At 42.8% G+C, this 20,541-nt stretch overlaps 1 protein-coding gene across 4 annotated transcripts in view; it reads left to right on the top strand.

Annotated features, from left to right (window-relative positions):
* Window positions 1-8,190, top strand: part of SMAP2 (small ArfGAP2) — a 48,896-nt gene extending 40,706 nt beyond the window's left edge. For all 4 annotated transcript variants that reach the window (XM_074011141.1, XM_045373651.3, XM_005543835.5 and 1 more), the window contains 4 exons: window positions 36-145; window positions 940-1,105; window positions 1,542-1,858; window positions 6,828-8,190. In XM_074011141.1, coding sequence (XP_073867242.1) covers window positions 36-145; window positions 940-1,105; window positions 1,542-1,858; window positions 6,828-6,953 — 719 coding nt within the window. In that variant the 3' untranslated portion in view covers window positions 6,954-8,190. The remainder of the gene's footprint in view (window positions 1-35; window positions 146-939; window positions 1,106-1,541; window positions 1,859-6,827) is intronic.
* The last annotated feature ends 12,351 nt before the right edge of the window (window positions 8,191-20,541 follow it).

Genomic DNA, 20,541 nt, shown 5'->3' with positions numbered 1-20,541 from the left:
CAGTGCTGCATCTTAACTTCAATCTCTCTTTCTAGATGCTCCTGTGTCCTGCTCCATTGCAAATAGTAAGACCGGCAATACCCTAGAGAAGGATTTAGATCTCTTGGCCTCTGTTCCATCCCCTTCTTCTTCAGGTTCCAGAAAGGTGAGTCTTGTGGGCTCCTCAGGATTAAAGAACATTCTGAAATGGGTGATTTTGATATCTTAATTATAGAACCAAGTCATGCTTCCTTGGTGGAGTTGGACTTTGGTTTTCTTTATTCTTCATTCTTCCCTTAACATTGTGTCATTTCTGTCACAATCTAAGATTGCTGTTCATGCCATTTTTTTCTCCTGCTCAAAAAGAGTGGGCCCTTTGAGTTGCTTCTGTGGAAAGTGTGTGATATTGTGAAGGCTGATACTTGAGGCTAGCTCCTAGGCCTGAGTTACTGCCAGAGAATTGTGGGTAGGAAGATTTGAAACCTTTAATGGCTACCATTCGTGAAATGCCTGCTATGTCTCGGGCACAGTGTGAGGTGGTTTTTGTATATCATTTTGTGTATTTCATTAATAATTTCACATCTTCACCACAAACCTGCAAAGTGTGAATTTTACAGGTGTGGAAACATTAGTTCATAAAAGTTATGTCACTAGCCTCTGGTTATACTAGTAAATGGCTACACTGGGATCTAAACTCAATTCCCCCTGCTGCGTCATTTGTGGGTTGTTTTGTTTGTTTGTTCCTACCAAATCACATGTTTTGGTGAAAGGAAAGAATTGTAACAGAGCTTAATTATCAGGTGTTTTCAGATATTTCAATGGTAAAAATGTCAGGAAGCTAGTAACTTGAACCATGAATTCTTATTGCAGATGTTAGGAACAGCAGAGAGGGAAGGGAGATCCTTAAGGAGACCCCCATGAGAACCATTTCAATTCTTCCCCTGCCCTCTTTGCCCTAAGGTTGTAGGTTCCATGCCAACTGCAGGGAGTGCTGGCTCTGTTCCTGAAAACCTGAACCTGTTTCCGGAGCCAGGGAGCAAATCAGAAGAAATAGGCAAGAAACAGCTCTCTAAAGACTCCATTCTTTCACTATATGGATCCCAGACGCCTCAAATGCCTACTCAAGGTAGACTTCCTGGGTATCATGGCCATGTGCCAGATAGAGACATGAGGGCTTCCATGCAGGATTTATTTACTGTGACAGAGGACAGATACTTTGGGGACCAGGATGTCATACAGCAAACAAACCTGAACATGACCAAAGTATCAGCAGATAGAAATTAATGTAACTCAGAGTCATACTTCTGTGGAGTCTGGGGTCACACTTCGGTGAAGTCTAACTCAAGGTCTGGATCTGGACCCTAAAGGGAAAATGACTCAGTCAGCAGCCCATTGGTAAGCCATAGCAGGCCTTGTAGAGACTCTGACTACTTTGCTGTGTAAAGAGCATTGTGAGTAGAGTAATCCTGAGAAATTCCAGCTGGAAAGGGGTAGCCAGGGAGAGTTTGGGCTGACTATGTTTTTCACTCTTTAACAGACCTGTATGTGTGTTGTCTTGACAGCAATGTTCATGGCTCCCGCTCAGATGGCATATCCCACAGCCTACCCCAGCTTCCCTGGGGTTACACCTCCTAACAGCATAATGGGGAGCATGATGCCTCCACCAGTAGGCATGGTAGCTCAGCCAGGAGCTTCTGGGATGGTTGCCCCCATGGCCATGCCTGCAGGCTATATGGGTGGCATGCAGGCATCAATGATGGGTGTGCCGAATGGAATGATGACCACCCAGCAGGCTGGCTACATGGCAGGCATGGCAGCTATGCCCCAGACTGTGTATGGGGTCCAGCCAGCTCAGCAGCTGCAGTGGAACCTTACTCAGGTAAGCTATCCCATTTTACTTGCAGCAAGAGTTTTGAGCCTTCCTCAAGTTTGTTTCACTTTGTACCTCTCCACTATCCTTTGAGTCCTTTCCATGTAAATGAGATAATGCCAGAGATATTGTTAGGTTTGCTTTTTTTTTTCCCCTAGAAGGTCTGTCTAAAGTCATCCTTTCTGAGGAAGAACTCCTCAGTTCTGTAGAATTCCTGTAGAATAAGTGCAACTGCCTAAATCTGAATCTCTCCACACATTCTCAAAAGCAAAAACAAACACACAAAAAAACCCTATACAAACAATGAATGCAGATATTCTCACAACAATCTCATTTGGTAGACAAGGTTCAAATGGCCTGGCAATGGGCATATAAACACCAAATCTAGCAGAGCCAGCATCACAGAGGAGGCTGTAAAAACAGAAGATGGAGCAGGGGCCTAGCAGTAATACCACAGATAAAGTAACTCCCCAGAAGGAGAAGGACCTACCCTCATCAAAGACATCCTGAGAACAGGTCTGAGATGTGGCAGATTAGAACTCTGTTTACTTGGAGGATCAAAAATAGGAGACTTGAGATATATAGGAGTATAGGTAGTAACCTTGGAAAAGCATTGCTTCTCGGGGAGATGGGCATGGCCTAAAAGGAGGAGGTACCCTTTGGAGGACTGGTGGTGAAGGGAAAGAAAGACACGAGAAATGGAAATGAGAACCACAAAATCAAATATACACCTTCCTCCCTCTTCCAAAATAACCACTTCACTAATAAAAGATGGTGCTTTTAATCTAAGAAATTTAGTAAGCCTCCCCAAACCCTCACACCTATTATTGCTGATTGAGAAAAAAAATACGACCTTACAAAATAAACCAAACATGGCAGCTGACATTTGTGCAAAACTACTACAAGAAGAAAATAGAAAATGAAAATCAAAACATTTCACGTAATGAATATTCTCCCTCAAAAAACAGTCATGAAGCAGAAGAAAATCATTACACTATTTATCAACCTGAATTAAATGTCCTTAAACAAACATTTGCAGATAAGACAAAACACCTTAAATCAGAAATTCAAAAACTTAAAGCCAAAATGGATAAAAAACTGAATGTTGTGAAATGAAAGTTTACTGAACTCAGAAAAGAAATTGAAGAAAAAGCCAAAATGTTCTTATAAAGACTGAGTTACAAGTTAGCCAAAGAACAATAGATTGAACTGAAAATATATATGGCATTGAGGAAAGGCATGAAACAGCTAAGAGAATAAAAACTAAACATAGAAAGGAGTAAGAAGAATCAGATGGAAATTAATATAGAAGTTAGGCAAAGAAAACCTAACATAAATATATTTGGAGATGCCCAAAGAAATAAAGACAAAATAAATAAAACAAAATATGGGACAGAATTAATGTATTTAAAACTACAACACCAGAAAACTTTCTAGTAATAAAAGACTTGGATATAATAGGGGAAGAGCCCATTGTGTATCAGGGAAAATTGACCCAGAATAGTAAACTCTAAAATATATCCTGGTAAACCTACAGACTTTAAAGAACATTAAAAATGTTTAGGGTGGCTGGGCACGGTGGCTTACACCTGTAATCCCAACACTTTGGGAGGCCAAGGCAGGCGGATCACAAGGTCAGGAGATTGAGACCATCCTGGCTAACATGGCGAAACCCTGTCGCTACTAAAAGTACAAAAAAATTAGCCAGGTGTGGTGGCGGGTGCCTGTAGACCCAGCTACTCGGGAGGTTGAGGCAGGAGAATGATGTGAACCCGGGAGGCAGAGCTTGCAATGAGCCAAGATTGCGCCACTACACTCCAGCCTGGGTGACAGAGCGAGACTCCATCTCAAAAAAAAAAAAAATTGTTTAGGGCTCCAACCTTTTGCATACCTCCTTCTCACAAAAATCTGTCACAACAAACAAAAAATACCCAGGTTGACATCAGACTTCCTAATAGCAAAATACAAAAAGAACAACAAGGAGAGTAGTATTTTAAAGACGCTCAAGTATATGCTCAAGTATATTCCCCTTCCCCTTCCCCTTCCCCCTCCCCTTCCCCTTCCCTTCCCCTTCCCTTTCCCCTTCCCCTTCTCCTTCCCCCTCCCCTTCCCCTTCCCTTTCCCCTTCCCCTTCCCCTTCCCTTTCCCCTTCCCTTCCCCTTCCCCTTCCCTTTCCCCTTCCCTTCCCCTTCCCCTTCCCTTTCCCCTTCCCTTCCCCTTCCCCTTTCCTTCCCCTTCGTTTTTCTTTTCACCTTCCCTTTCCCTTCCCTTCCCTCCCCTCTCCCCTCTCCCCTCTCCCCTCTCCCTTTTTCTTTTCTTTTCTGAGACAGAGTCTCACTCTGTAGCCCAGGCTGGAGTGCAGTGGCACAATCTCAGCTCACTGCGACCTCCACTTCCCGGGTTCAAGTGATTCTCCTGCCTCAGCCTCCCAAGTAGCTGGGATTGCAGGTGCCTGCCACCACACCTGGCTAATTTTTTTGTATTTTTTAGTAGAGACGGGGTTTCACCATGATGGCCAGGCTAGTCTCAAACTCCTGACCTCAGGTGATCCACCCGCATTGGCCTCTCAAAGTGCTGGGATTACAGACATGAGCCACTGCACCCCACTGAAAATTTTTAAAAACAGACAACAAAGTGCAGCAAATACAATAAACACAGTTAAAATATAATATGATGGAATAAAGACCAAACATACCAGTCATATCAGTAGGCAACTCGTCTATAAAAAGAAAATGATGTTCAAATTGGTTCACAACGCAACACTAGTTTTGTACTAGGTACAAAGAAATACAAAGTGATTTAACGTGAAAACCAAGAGACAGGCAAAGTAATACCAGAGAAGTGGTATGGTGCATGTGTACTGCACATGTGCATGTATATGCTATCTTTATCAGGGTTATACTTATTTATAAAAAGTATTTTTATGTTTTTGTTTCTCTGTGGTCTGGAATAATTTACGTAGTACTGGTCTTTGAAGGTTTTGTGGAATTCCTGTGTGAAGTTTGTGGTCCCTATTGCTTTCCTTTGTAGCAAATCTTTGATACATTTCTCTGTTTCTTCTATGGAAGTCAATTTTGGAAAACTGTATTTACCTAGATTTTCCATTTCACCGAGGTTTTCAAATTTATCAAAAGTTACGCCAAGCAGTCTCATTAATTTTTTTCAGAGAACCAGGATTTTTATTTATTGGTGCTACATTTTTCTGTTTTCTACCTCAATTTTTGGTGTATCTTTCCATATGCTTTCTATGGGTTTACTTTGTTATTTTCTAGTTTTTGTAGTGGAGATTTTAATTCACATATTTTCATTGTTTCGTTTTTATTTACATAAGTAATGGAATGCTGTAAGTCTGATGGGAATATGTCAGAGAGACACATGAGCCAGCTTCCAATGGCTCTGACTGGCCAAATGTGAGACACTTTGAACATCAAAAAGAGTAACAATAGTAATGGATTATGACACACTGAATGGAAAAAAAAAAAACAAAAAACAACCCATGAGTCCATGGTGATATTTTTTAAAAACCAGGTGTGGAATGGAAGGAGAAAAAGCTTTCTTTACAGAAGAATGATAGTAATTGTAAAAAGAACAAAGGATTCCCACATTTGCAAAGAAATGCCCTTCAGATTATTTATTAATTATAATGAAAGAAATATAGCCACTACCTTAGCCAAGTGATCAAACATCAAATTACTGGCAATGGAACAAAGTAATACCATGTGCTTCCTGATATTTTGTACTAAGAAAGACATCGTATCTCCTCCATAGAATCTTGCCAAAAATATTTAACCTGGATCCAATTATGAGAAGATGAATCCAAATTGTGGGATATGCTACAAAATAACTGTCCTGGGTTCTTAAAAATGTCAGTGTCAGGAAGAAATGGGAGGAAGTGGTAGGGAAACTGTTCTAGATTAAAGGAAACTACAGAGATCTGGAAATGAAATGCCATGTACATTAGAATATTGTGTTAATGTTAAAATTCTGGAGTGTGTTCATGGTTTTGTGGTTCTGTTAAAGTGTTCATTCTTATGAAGTGTCTCCTGACTTAGGAGTGAAGTGTCGCGATAGCTGCAGTTTTTTTTTTTTTTTTAATCTGCGGCTTTTGATGCTCATCAAAAAAATGTAAGTTTTTATATAAGGAGGGAGAGAAAATATGGCAAATGTTAACAGTTGGTGAATTTAAGGAAGAAGATATATGGGTTTTATTGTACTATTCTTTCAACTTTTATGTAAGTTTGAAATTTACTTTAAAAGTTGGTAAAGAAAAAGAATTTATATAGAAAATGTACTAGGCTCAGGAAATTCAAGGCATTTTTCTCCATAAAGTATTTTTCTGCTCACTGCTAGGGGGCCAGTCTTTCCATCAAATTCATGAAGGACCCCCGCCCTATCCTGCCCGAGGCCTTATTCCACTGACTTTTCTTCCAGCTCCTTCCCTTCTCATACACCGAAGACACATTAGTCTTTTTTACCCCCTGCCTTTGTTCATTGCGAACAGTCCTGTTCCTTTTTTCCCCCTTCTGCAAATGAAAGAGGCTGCTCAAGCGCTTTCCCTGACACTGACAGTAATAGCTGTACTGAAGATGAGGCGGGAGCACTGGGGAGGGGGCTTGCCTTTCAGCTTTTAGGATTGGCCAGGCAAGTTAACAATAGGCCCCTTTTATTTACGATGAGGAACTGGAAAGGAAAAAGAGAGGAACTCATGCTGATTTTCTGTCAACTAGATCCAGATGCCAGGATGCCTTCTTTCCCTCCCTGAGCTCTAGTCTCTGTCAACATTGCACTCCCAAACAGTCGTTCATGTACATGGCCTTGAAATGATCTGACTGCGAAGGTCCAGGGTTTACTGTCCATAACAGTTTCCCTTTGTCTCATTCTCCCCATCCTGGCAGAGAAAGGGACTCCCACTCTGCCTTTTGCACTAATTGGCAGAATGCCCACGGCCTGGTCTGAAAGTCTCCTCTCTCCCTTTCAGATGACCCAGCAGATGGCTGGGATGAACTTCTATGGAGCCAATGGCATGATGAACTATGGACAGTCAATGAGCGGCGGAAGTGGACAGGCAGCAAATCAGACTCTCAGTCCTCAGATGTGGAAATAAAAACAAAACACCTGTATGGCTGCCATTCTCTTCAGCCCTCGCTCTCCCCTTTCCACAGCCTCCACCCCTGACCCCCATCCTCTTTTCCTACCTCTCTGTTTGGTTTAGAAATTGCTCAATAAGTCATTTGGGGTTTGGCATCCTGCCCAGCCACTTCCCAAACATGAAGACCTCTCTGTTGCTTTATGTTGTACATGCCCCGTAGCCATCCCAACGTCCTCCCCAGTCCTCTCCTGGCACCAGCACCTTAGAAGTTGTTGGCAGAAGGCACTTAAACTGTGGGAGAAACGTGCACACCTTTGAGTACCTTCCCTCAAGGTTAAAGCTCCTGTCAGACTCTCAGAAGGGTCTGTAGGTGTTGTGTATTAGGCAAACGGGAAAGCTTAGAGGTCCTTCTATATATGTTAATAAGCTGTTTCTAAGTGTTTAAATTTGAAGGGGAAGCATCATGTTCTCATGATTTATGGGAATGAAGCAAGTACTGAAATCAAACTAAATACTCCCTGGGCCCTGGGTCAGTTTGACCCTAGCCCCGGGGTGAGGCAAGCCCCCTCCTATGAGGATGAGCAAAAATTCTACTCTCTTCACCCTGAGTTGCTTTCCGGATCTGGGGCTTCAGGACTTGCTGCTTCAGTCAGCCTTTATTAGCACCAAAGACTTTATGAAGATCCCACACACAGACACACATCCCTTCCTGCCTCCCACCTGCCTTCAGTAGGATCTGGCTCCGTGGCTGGAGGACAAACCCCTAGAGTGGGAATGCAGAGCTTAACGTGTACTGCTTGTGTGTGCACGTGAGAGTGTGTGTATGTGTGTGTGTGTGTGTGTATGTGTGTTCCGCCTCCCATCCTCTCCCCATCTGCTCTGGGTATTTTTGTTTTTGTTTAGTTTTAGGTTTACAACAGAGAGGAGTTAATTTATCAGCAGCCTAAAACTGTTGTGTTTTTCTTACAGTTTAAAAAATGCCATGTCATTGATAACTCCCTTTCTCCCCTCCCTTCTCCCAGTCTGCTGATGACTCTTTCATGCCTGTGTATCCGGGTGCTCTGTCTCCCCACCGTTCCCAGGTGTACGAGGCAGAGGCCGGGACAGCTTTCCTCTCAGTCATTGTTCACCCCACTTGAAAATTCAGACAAGAAAACTTTGCTTAAAAGATTTCATGTGTGGGAACTACAGTTCCTGGCTGCCTTTCTCCTGTGTATGTGTAAATTCCTTAATAAATATTGCAGGGAAGGACTGTTTGCTTGGCCATTACTGTGCGTCACTCTTGGAGGAGGGTGCGTTACACTCAGGTTTTCTGTTTTCCAAAGGCAATTCTTTCACTTACTGTATTTTGGAAAATTCTGTACTTCTCATACCCAAGGGCGAGGCCCAGGCTCCAGCAGTCAGAAAGGGGGCCTCTCTCCACTGGCGTCTAGAGCTGTGAACTGAGGGAACTCCGAAGATCGGCACCTGCTAGAGTCAGAACATCAGAGTGGCATGCCTTTCCCCCACAGATGGAGAAACTGAGACACGGAGAAAGGACATGGTTGGCTGATGTCCACTAGGGAACCCTGGGCAGAGCCGGCAGTAGCCTCGCAAGTGTTTGGATTTCCAGCCCCTTGTTCTTTCCCTATGCCATGGCAATTAAGTAGTGAGTTGAAATTCCTCTCTGCCGAGAGAGCAGTAGCTTTAGCTGGTAAAGGTAACTCACCCCTCTCTGAGCTATCGGAACTGGGCTTTCCAAATTAGTGTCAGGAATGAGAAACAGGACACTCATTCCTGGGGGCAGTACAAAATACAAAAGGAAGAAGACCGTCTTTGGTCTGTTTCCTTCTCTCCCTTTGACTCCCTTTCTGCTCTCAACAGATGTGATCTTTGGACCCTTCCTCCCTTCTTTCCTTTGAGTACACGCTTTGAGTCCTTACAGATGTAAGTGGGAGGACAGCTCAGTGACTAGGAAAGTCAGCTCTGGGTCAGGCTGCCAGTGTTCCTATCCCTTCCTACGCTGAGCAAACTACTGAACTCCTGTGTCTCCGGGTAAAATGGGGACAATGGTAATAGTTAGGATAATAAGCAGTTCCTGTGGTATATTTAGCACACTATTGGGCACTTAGTAAGCACTCAGGTATTAGCAGGTATTGCATGCCAGATCTGTGTTAGGCAGTAGCTCATTTGACAAACATTTAATAAGTGTCAGTAATGTGCCAAACACTGTTTTAGGCTCTAGAGACAAAGCAGTGAATAAAAACTCTCCAATCTCATAGGGTAATGTGGTAGGAGAAATGGATAATAAACAAATAGATCTAATTCAGACAGTATAAGACAGGGGGAGAGAGTGGGTATGGGGCCATTTGGATGGAGTGGTCACGAGAAGGTTACATTTGGACTGAGACCTGAATACGCAGCCAGTCCGTAGAGATCTGGAAAGAGTTGGAAATAGTTTGGGGGCGTTAGTTTGGGAGTCGTGAGGATACGGGTGTTATGTAAAGCCATGAGAGTGGTTGAAGTCACTTGAGAACATAGAAGAGAACTGAGTCTGGGAACCCATCAGCGTTTAGAGGTTGAGAAGGATGAATAAGATGAATCTGAGATAGTTTCTGGTTAAGAAGCTCTTGGTCTCATGGGGCAGCAAATTTATAATTTCTTTTTTCCATTTTTGTTTTTGAGACAGAGTCTCACTCTGTCACCCAAGCTAGAGTGCAGTGGTGTGATGATGGCTCACTGCAGCCTTGACCTCCTGGGCTTACACAATCCTCCCAACTTCAGCCTCCCCAAGTAGCTGGGACCAAAGGTGTGCACCACCACACTGGGCTAATTTTATTTTATTTTTTTGTAGAGACAAGGTCTCCCTATGTTGCCCAGGCGAGTTCCTGTGATCCTCCCACATTGTCCTCCCATAGTGCTGGGATTACAGGCGTGAGCCACTGTGTCCGGCCTGTAATTTCCTATACAGGTGGATAATGGGAGCTGAGGTGAGGGGGGACTTAGCCCATTCAGGAAACCTTCCTAAAGAGAGTGGCACTTGAGCTGAGTCTTAAAGGGAGAAGTAGCAGTTAACCAGTGAATTGGTGTGGAGAAGAATATTCCAGACAAATAGTGTCATGTGAATAAGGATATAGAAACCTACAAGAGCATGGAACATTTTGAGAGGTACAAACGTATTTCTAGGGTATGATGTAAGTGTGGTGTGCTGTGGGAGAGGTGGAGCTGGACTAGGTTGGGGGGCCTTTCCACACCCTATGAAGGAGCTTAGCCCAAAGTGTAAGTGGTGGAGAGACTTGGTAGATTTGAGTCTTAGATAGCTCACTCTTGCATCACTGTGAACAGCACATTTGAGGAAACAAGACCAGAGGTAGGGAACCAGAAATGGCAAGAGCTGACCTAGGGCTGTGGTGGTGGGGGTAGGGGAGAATGGAGGGGCTTAGAGCAGCAGTTAATGATTGATCATGAGGCATGTGAGATGCTAAAAGGTGTTCCACAGAAATGCTAAATAAAATAAGCATTTTATTTGTCTTAGAAAAGACTAGGTTATATCACTTCATATCTAGAATATAATATCTACAAAGTAATCTCTTTGAAAAGTCCTGTAGTAGACTTTTTTCGTAGTTTTCTAGCACTTACCAATACTTATTTTACCATGGAGTCAATTTCTCTGGTATATCTAATAACCATAGAATACTATTTGGGGAAAAGCAACCAGAATACTTTAGGACAGGAGTGTCCTATCTTTTGGCTTCCCTGGGTCACATTGGAAGAATTGTCTTGGGCCACATGTAAAATACTGATAAAATGTGATATCTGATGAGCTAAGAAAAAAAAAAAACATAATTTTTTGTTGTTGTTGTTTTGTTTGTTTGTTTTGTAGAGATGGAGTCTCACTCTGTCGCCCCAGCTGACTCTCGGCTCACTGCAACCTCTGCCTCCTGGGTTCCAGCAATTCTCCTGCCTCAGCCTCCCGAGTAGCTGGGACTACAGGCGCATGCCGCCACACCCGGCTAATTTCTTTTGTATTTTAGTAGAGACAGGGTTTCACTGTGTTGCCCAGGCTGGTCTCGAACTCCTGAGCTCAGGCAATCCACCCACCTCAGCCTCCCAAAGTGTTAGGATTACAGGCATGAGCCACCAAGCCCGGCCCTCATAATGTTTTATGAATTTGTGTTGGGCCTCATTCAAAGCCATCCTGGGCCGCATGCAGACTGTGGCCCGAGGGCTAGACAAGGTGCTTTAGGAGGTAGAGTTGGGAGGTGTCAGTATTGGATAAGATGTGGGATGGAGAGGGAGGAAGCAGTCAAATCTCCCATGTTTCTAGATTGTGTAAAAGAATTTACAGAAGGAAGAGAAGCTGGCTTTTCTCTAGGAAGGAAGAAGTAGATAATTAGGAGTTTGGTTTTAGGCTTGTTGAAATTGTGTTGCCTGTGTTATATCCAGGTCTGGCTGACCTGGATTTAAATTGGATTTAAGAGTCTGAAGTTCAAGGAAGAGGGCAGGCTGGAGAAATTAATTTGTGAGTTAGCCCATGGAGGTGGTAACTGATACCATAGGAGATGGATGGGAATCACATAAGGTGGGTTTGTAAAATAACAGCAGTGGGCTGGGACAATTTGTGGGGAAATATTTATTTTTAATAGAAGTTAAGGAGGAAAGGCCCAAGAAGGAGAGGAGGTGGAATGGGGATGAGGAGCAATAGTCAGAAAGTTATGCAAAACAAAACAAAACTCTAGGAAAGTACAATGTCAAGGAACCCTAGAAACTATACTATCTAGAAAAGGGATGATCACAAACATCAAATCAGCAGGAAAATCTAGAGAGATAAGGATTGGTAAAACGACTACTGAATTTAGCATTTGGAAACGGTAAACTACAGTTGGAATGGTAGGGCCAGAAACCAGATTATAGCAAGTTGAAGGGTGAATTGAAGCAGTTGTAAAGTAGAGAAACAGGCGCTATAAAATTAAATATACCTCGTAAGATTTAAGAACAGAAACAGAGTACGTAAATTCCAAGCCAATAAAGAGGGAAAAATTAGAAAATGCAAATAAGCAAAAATATCAACCATCCTCTTGTCCCCGAAGAAAAAGGCAGGGTAATAATTTTTTTTTTTTTTTTAAAGCTCAGAAAAGTGGACTAAACTGAATTAAAAAGTAGTATGATTGAAACAAGTCTAAATACAAAAAATACAATGTAAATGGAATAAATACATTTGGAATACTGACATTGTCAGATTGCACTTTTAAAATCCATTCCTAGCTGTGTGCGGTGGGTCACGCCTGTAATCCCAGCACTTTGGGAGACCGAGGCGGGTGGATCATGAGGTCAGAGGTTTGAGACCATCCTGGCCAAGATGGTGAAACCCTGTCTCTACTAAAAATACAAAAATGAGCCAGGCGTGGTGGCAGGTGGTAGTCCCAGTTACTCGGGACGCTGAGAAAGGAGAACCGCTTGAACCCATGAGGTGAAGGTTGCAGTGAGCCGAGATCGCACCATTGCACTCCAGCCTGGGCAACAAGAGCGAAACTCCATCTTAAATAAAAAAATAAATAAATGTAAATAAATAAAAAAGGCCGGGCCAGTAATCCCAGACTTTGGGAGGCCGAGGTGGGTAGATCACGAGGTCAAGAGATCGAGACCATCCTGGCTAACACGGTGAAACCCCGTCTCTACTAAAAAAATACAAAAAGCTAGCCGGGCGGGGTGGCGGGCGCCTGTAGTCCCAGCTACTCGGGAGGCTGAGGCAGGAGAATGGCGTGAACCCGGGAGGCGGAGCTTGCAGTGAGCTGAGATCCGCCACTGCACTCCAGCCTGGGCGACAGAGCGAGACTCCGTCTCAAAAAAAAAAAAAAAAAAAACCCACAAAAATTTGCTATGCGGGGTGGTGTTCGCCTGTAGTCCCAGTTACTCGGGAGGCTGAGGCAGGAGAATCGCTTGAACCCGGGAGGCAGACGTTGCAGTTAGCCAAGATCTCGCCACTGCACTCCAGCCTGGGTGACAGAGCGAGACTCTGTCCCAAAATAAAATAAAATTAAATTTAAAAACCCATTCCTAGCCGGGTGCAGTGGTTCACACCTGTAATCCCAGCACTTTGGGGGGCTGAGGCAGGCCAATCACTTGAGTCTTAGGAGTTTGAGACCAGCCTGGGCATCGTGGCAAAAACCATTCTCTAAAAAAGTTAGCTGAATGTGGTGGCGTGTGCTTGTGGTCCCAGCTCCTTGGGAGGCTATGGTGGGAGGATTGCTTGAGCCCAGAGGTTGTGGCTTCAATGAGCCGAGATCTCCCCACTGCATTCCAGCCTGAGTGAAAGAGTGAGACCTTATCTCAAATAAATAAAATAAAATAAAATAATAAAATACTAAAATAAAGTAAAAATCCATTCCTTCCGGCATCTCGACCTTTCTTTAAGATCACTTTCCGGCCGGGCGCGGTGGCTCAAGCCTGTAATCCCAGCACTTTGGGAGGCCGAGGCGGGCGGATCACAAGGTCAGGAGATCGAGACCACAGTGAAACCCCGTCTCTACTAAAAATACAAAAAATTAGCCGGGCGCGGTGGCGGGCGCCTGTAGTCCTAGCTACTCTGGAGGCTGAGGCAGGAGAATGGCGTGAACCCAGGAGGCGGAGCTTGCAGTGAGCCGAGATCGCGCCACTGCACTCCAGCCTGGGCAACAGCGTGAGACTCCGTCTCAAAAAAAAAAAAAAAAAAAAAAGATCACTTTCCTTCACCTGAAGTAGATCCTTTGGAAGTTTCTTTAGTGAAGGTCTCTTTGAGTTGTTCCTGAAGCATAAGGATAGGAAAATGTTTAAAATAAAGGAATGGAACAAGCAAGATCAGGCAAATGCAAAACCAAAAGTAAATGGGGATCCTTTATATCATTTATATTTATATTTTCAAAATAGACTTTCAGACAAAAAGCATTACAGGTTGAGCATCCTAACCTGAAAACTCAAAATCCGAAATGCTCTAAAATATCAGCACTAACATGACACCACAAGTGAAAACTTCCACACCTGACCTCATGTGATGGGGTCACAGTCAAAACTTTGTTTCATGCACAAAATTATTTAAAACATTATATAAAATTACCTTCAGTCTATGTGTATAGGATGTATATGAAATAAATGAATTTTATATTTAGACTTGTGTCCTGTTCCCAGGATATCTCATTATCATTATGTATATGTAAATATTCCTAAATATGAAAAAATCCAAAATCTGAAACATTTCTGGTCAAGCATTTTGGATAAGGGATACTCATCCTGTATTAGAAAAGAACTCTATGTAGTAATAAAATCTTCAATGCACAAGGAAAATATTACAGTTCTAAACCAGTATGCATTCTTAAAGCCTCATAGTACAAATTTATAGAACTTCATGGAAAAAGAATCCATCATAATTGTGTGAAAATTCTCCACCAGGTTTTTTTTTTGTGTGTGGAAATTCAAAAGCTGATTCCAAAATTTATATGGAAATGCAAAGGATCTAGAATAGCCATGACAATCTTGGAAAAAGAAAGAATAAATTTGGGCAGGGCACAGTGGCTCACACCTCTAATCCCAGCACTTTGGGAGGTCGAGGCGGGTGGATCACCTGAGGTCGGGAGTTTGAGGTTAGCCTGACCAACATGGAGAAACCTCGTTTCTACTAAAAATACAAAATTAGCCAGGCATGGTGGCACATGCCTGTAATCCCAGCTACTCGGGAGGCTGAGGTAAGAGAATTGCTTGAACCTGGGAGGCAGAGGTTGCGGTGAGCCAAGATGGTACCATTGCAATCCAGCCTGGGCAACAAGAGCGAAACTCCATCTAAAAATAAATAAATACGTAAATAAATAAAAGAATACATTTGAAAGGATTACACTACCAGATTTTAAAATTTCTTATGAAACTACAGTAATTAAGACAGTGTGGAATCAGTGCAGGATAGACATATAAACCACTGAAATAGAATACAGGACCCAGAAACAGCCCCAGGCACATATTGATTTATGAAGGGGGCAATGCAATGCAATAGATTAAGGGTAGTCTTTTTAAGAACAGACACTGGGACATTAGATAAGCATAGAGAAAAAGTGAAAGTTGACCCCTACCTCATACCATAACAATAAATGAATTCTAGGCCGGGCACAGTGGCTCACGCTTGTAATCCCAGCACTTTGGGAGGCTAAGGAGGATGGATCACTTGAGGCCAGGAATTTGAGACCAATCTGGCCAACATGGTGAAACCACATCTCTACTAAAAATACAAAAACTAGCCAGGTGTGGTAGCACGCACCTGTTATCCTAGCTACTCAGGAGGCTGAGGCGAGACGATCGTTTAAACCCAGGAAGCAGAGGTTGCAGTGAGCTGAGATCACACCACTGCACTCCAGCCTGGGCGAGAGAGCAAGACTCCATCTCAATAAATCAACAAAATACATAAATAAATAAATTCTACATAGATTGTAGATCTAGCGTGAAACTTAAAAAAATTAAGCTCCTGAAAGATAATAGGAGAGACTATCTTCATGCCCGTGTGGAGAAGCCTTAGGAATTAAAAAGCACTAATCATAAAGGAAAGATAGATAAAGTTGATTAGATTAAAATTAAGAACATTTATGATTCCAGGAAAGATAGATAAAGTTGATTAGATTAAAATTAAGAACATTTATGATTCCACTAAGAGAGCAGAAAGGCTTGCCACAGAGTAAGATAAGATATTTGAAACACATATGATAAAGGCATTGTATCCAGAATATATGAAGAATGCCAGCAAAATAAGAAAAAGACAATGTATTAGAAAAATATGCAATAGAGACCAGAATAGGCACTTCAAGAAGACTAACACTGAAGACTTTGAAGAATGACTAACGTTGAAGAAATGCTGAATCTCATTAGTAGTTAGGGAAATTAAAACAAAACAAAACAAAACACGAGACATCATGAAATACCTACCAGAATGGCTAAAATAAAAGATCATTCTAAGTGTTGGCAAGAATGTGGAGCAACAGAAACTAGTAAGAGTGTAAATTGACATGACTACTTGGAGAATGGTTTAATTGTATCATTGGCTAGATAGACAACCCTATGACCCAACAATTCTGCTCCTAGGTATATACCAAGTGGAAATAGATGTACTTGAGCATTAAAAGATATGCACAAGAATGTTCTGGAAGCATTCATAATAGCTCCAAAGTGGAAACAATCCAAATGCCCATCAGCAGGAAAATGGATAGATTATAGTATATTCCTACAATAGAATACTATACAGTAATGGGAATGATCAAACTACAGTTGACCGGGCACAGTGGCTAAACATAGGACATTAAATCCAAAATCTGTGGTAGGTGCATTCGTATCAGTAAATACCACCAGACCTTAAATGACATCTTTCCCTTCTTGACTGAGCACTCAGGATTTTCCTAAGAATTCCTCATGTTTTTTCCGATGACTGTGTAAGTCTCCTCCTCTGTGTGCTTCCTGTTTGCTTCCTAGTGTGATACGTTGTACCCAAAATAAACTGTGACATTCTTAACAAAAATATTTAACCTCAACCTAATCAAGTTTCTAGACCTAACTTCCAACTTCTAGGAAGATTGAAAAACATTTTTCTTTTCTTTTTTTTTTGAGACAGAGTCTCGCTCAGGGGCCCAGGCTTGAGTGCAGCGGGGCGATCTCAGTTCATTGCAACCTCTGCCTCCCAGGTTCAAGCAATTCTCCTGCCTCAGCCTCCGGAGTAGCTGGCACTATAGGTGTGCGCCACCACGTCCAGCTAATTTTTGTATTTTTAGTAGAGACAAGGTTTCACCATGTTGGCCAGGCTGGTCTCAAACTCCTGACCTCAAGCAATCCGCCCACCTCAGCCTCCCAAAGTGCTGGGATTACAGGCGTGAGCCGCTGCACCCAGCCTGCACCCTGAAATTTTATATCACCTAAAATCTGTCCATTTTCAATTTTGCCATTTATCCCAAGAATGTCTTTTGATGCTTTTCTTTTTAAACCAAGATACAGTGTAGCTTTATGCATTGCATTTGGTTATTATGTCTATTCGGTTTCCTTTAGTTTCGAACAGTGTCTCTCACTTTTTTTTTTTTCCTCGTGACAATGACTTTTTGAGGGGCTCAAGCCAATTCGTTGGTAGAAAGTTCTATGTTTTTTAATCTTCCTGGAAGCTGGAAGTTAGGTCTGGAAACTTGATTAGGTTGAAGTTAAATATTTTTCTCAATAATTTATCAGTTTATTTTGGGTACATCATATCACACTAGGAAGCAAACAGGAAGCACACAGAGGAGGAGACTTACACAGTCATCAGAAAAAACATGAGGAATTCTTAGGAAAATACTGAGTGTTCAATCAAGAAGAGAAAGGTGTCATTTAAGGTCTGGCAGTATTTATTGATACGAATGCACCTACCACAGATTTTGGATTTCATGTCCTATGTTTAGCAGCTGGGCATGTTTTTCATAGAGAAAGCTGAACATAATATTGGCCTATCTATTCTAAAAGCTGAGATGACAGAAATGCCTTTGTATAATGTGGAGAAAGGAATTTAAGAGAATTCTGGAACAAATTACCAAATATGTTTATGTTATCCCTTTTCCCAACCTATCCCTGCCTGGCAGGATCCTGAAGACGTTCCCTTCACCAAAGTCTTGAGGCATACTTTGTTCACAAGAGTACTGGGATCATTACAACATGATTTAGTAGGAGTTCATAAAATGTTGAAGTATATTTCCTTCTTCTGTTTTTTTTTTTTTTTTTTTTTTTTTGCCAGGGTCTCACTCTGTTACCCAGGCTGAAGTGCAGTAACTCACTACACCCTCAAACTCCTGAGGCTTCAGGGATCCTCCCACCTCAGTCTCCTGAGTAGCTGGGACTACAGGTGTGGGACTACGTGCCCATGCCCAGGTAATTCCTATTTTTAGCGTAGTTGTAATGATTCCAACACTAGCCTTTAACGATGACCCTCGTGCAATTTATGGTATTCAAAATGGATACCAAGATCTTTGGAGGTGGTTAACTGGAGATAGGGTCCTAGATAAATGGCAGATCACTGAGGCCCTACTTGATCTGTATAGGCAAAAATTTATCCAGATTTGGAGGCAGACATCAAGACAGAAATGCAGCTCCGTTTTCTCTTGCGAGACTTAAGCTAGTTTGCAGATTCAGAGCCTATTCAATAAAGGAGAGGCCATGTATCCTGAGGAGGGAGCTGGTAAAAGTGCTGTCAGTGCAGAATGTGTATCATTACCATTTTCTTGATAAATGTGTATTACCATTTTTGTCTGCATAGCTGTACACTAGGGAAACTGTACAAACACTTGGGCAACAAGTGGACACTAGCTGTTAGCTATTACTAATTCCCAGATACCCATGATGTTATTGTCTGCTTCTCAGAGCTCATATGGGGACCAGGTAATGATGGAGTTTTTTTTTTTTTTTTTTTTTTTTTGAGACTGAGTCTGGCTCTGTCACCCAGGCTGGAGTGCAGTGGCCGGATCTCAGCTCACTGCAAGCTCCGCCTCCCGGGTTTACGCCATTCTCCTGCCTCAGCCTCCGGAGTAGCTGGGACCACAGGCGCCCGCCACCTCGCCCGGCTAGTTTTTTGTATTTTTTAGTAGAGACGGGGTTTCACCGTGTTAGCCAGGATGGTCTCGATCTCCTGACCTTGTGATCCGCCCGTCTCAGCCTCCCAAAGTGCTGGGATTACAGGCTTGAGCCACCGCGCCCGGCTATGATGGAGTTTTGTTTTGTTTTGTTTTGTTTGTTTTGAGATGGAGTCTCCCACTGTCGCCCAAGCTAGAGTGCAGTGGTGCATTCTCGGCTCACTGCAATCTCTGCCTCCCAGGTTCAAATGATTTTCCTGCCTCAACCTCCCCAGTAGCTGCGATTACAGGTGTGCACCACCATGCCTGGCTAATTTTTGTACTTTTAGTAGAGACCAGGTTTTGCCATATTGGCCAGGTTGGTCTCGAACTCCTGACTTTAGGTGACCCACCTGCCTTGGCCTCCCAAAGTGCTGGGATTACAGGTATTAGCCTCTGCACCTGGCCATGATGGAGTTTTTACCTAAGTCAGCTGCACCACTGGTCCAGTGGAAACTTAAACCTCTCCTAACAGAGTTCCCCAAGTGCCTGAGCATCTAGTTGGAAAAGATGTCCTTAGCACATGATAGAATCCCCACACTGGCTTGCTTAGCTGTGAAGTAAAGCCTCTTAAGAAAGGAATGGATTCAGTGAGTCTTCTATAGTTGATTGAAAGAAAAAATTAAAAAAGAAAGCAATGGAGATGAGGAAGCTCCTGCAGCTCTTCCACATCAGAACAATAAATGGATCTGGTACTGCATCCCTAGGGGAATTGCAGGGATTAAAAGACTTCACAGATGTGGTAGTGGTGATTGCTATCACATGGCCTTTTAACTTGTCTTCTAGCTAGGCTTCCAACATCACAGAGCAAAGACAAGCTGTCTGCACTGTGCCCTGTCTAATTCCTGACTCATGGAAACTGGGAGAGATAATAAATGATTATTATTTTAAGCAGGAAGTAATAGGCAATCTATAACATATCATAATCTGTAAGGAGTCCTGTCACATCAATGACTTATTTTAGGCATATTAGGATAACCCCTTTAAAGTGAGGAACAAATTGCTGAACTTTTTATCCCTTTCTATTAAAAAAGAAGTACAGTAAGTGGTGAGTCTTTGTGTGTGTGTGTGTGAAGTACATGTGTCATATTCGAGTGTGTTGACTCAAACAATTTTTTGCACAACTTGCCTACTTCAAGCAGAGCACAGAATGATGGACTTGTTTAGGCAACAAGCAGCTCTGCCCCAGCCCTTATGATTCAGTAGGTCAGTTGCAGATCTGGACGCTGTAGAGACTCTTAGGAGCCCCAAAGAAAGAATCACAAAGGAAGCAGCTATGGTTTTTGAAGTTATGCCCTCTTTGGCAAGTAACTACTTTTCCATCTGGCCCTGGGGAGATTGAACTGCAGATCATGACACTCTTGGTGCCCTGGGACCAGAGCTGCCCATATGAACTGGGTGGTGATCTGCGCGTTCCTGGGGAAACCCCAGTGTCAGTGTGCTTAGGTCTTTTCTCTTAGGCCACCTGGAGTCACTGAGACATCTCTTAAAATTTGCTGCTCAGAGAGTGTAGACCTGGGTGGGAGTTCTGAAAAAGGAGGTTGGGAGTCTTAAGTGTGTAAATTTTCATTTATCCTCACCCCATCCCATCCACCATTTTCAGCATAGTAGCCTGTCCTCAGCTGAGCCTGGTGTCCTGCTGTTCAGAGACTCATCTGTGTTATCCTCTCCTGAAACTACTGGTTCAGTCTCCTGCAGAGGTAAAAGAACAACAGTCACCTATAGAGTAGTTGAGGGACGCTGGGAATATAACTGCTTCTTCAGCAGATTTGCCACCTATATTCAATTTATTTTATTTTATTTTATTTATTTGGAGACAGAGTCTCGCTCTGTCGCCTAGGCTAGAGTGCAGTGGCACAATCTCGGCTCCCTGCAACCTCTGCCTCCCGGGTTCAAGCGATTCTCCTGCCTCAGCCTCCCGAGTAACTGGAACTACAGGCATGCACCACCACACCTGGCTAATTTTTTTTTTTTGTGGTTTTGTTGTTGTTGTT

The sequence above is a fragment of the Macaca fascicularis genome, chromosome 1 (assembly GCF_037993035.2).
Source record: "Macaca fascicularis isolate 582-1 chromosome 1, T2T-MFA8v1.1".
Lineage (NCBI taxonomy): Eukaryota > Metazoa > Chordata > Mammalia > Primates > Cercopithecidae > Macaca > Macaca fascicularis.
The sequence above is the reverse complement of the archived record's forward strand: the minus strand, read 5'-3'. Positions and strand labels throughout refer to the sequence as shown.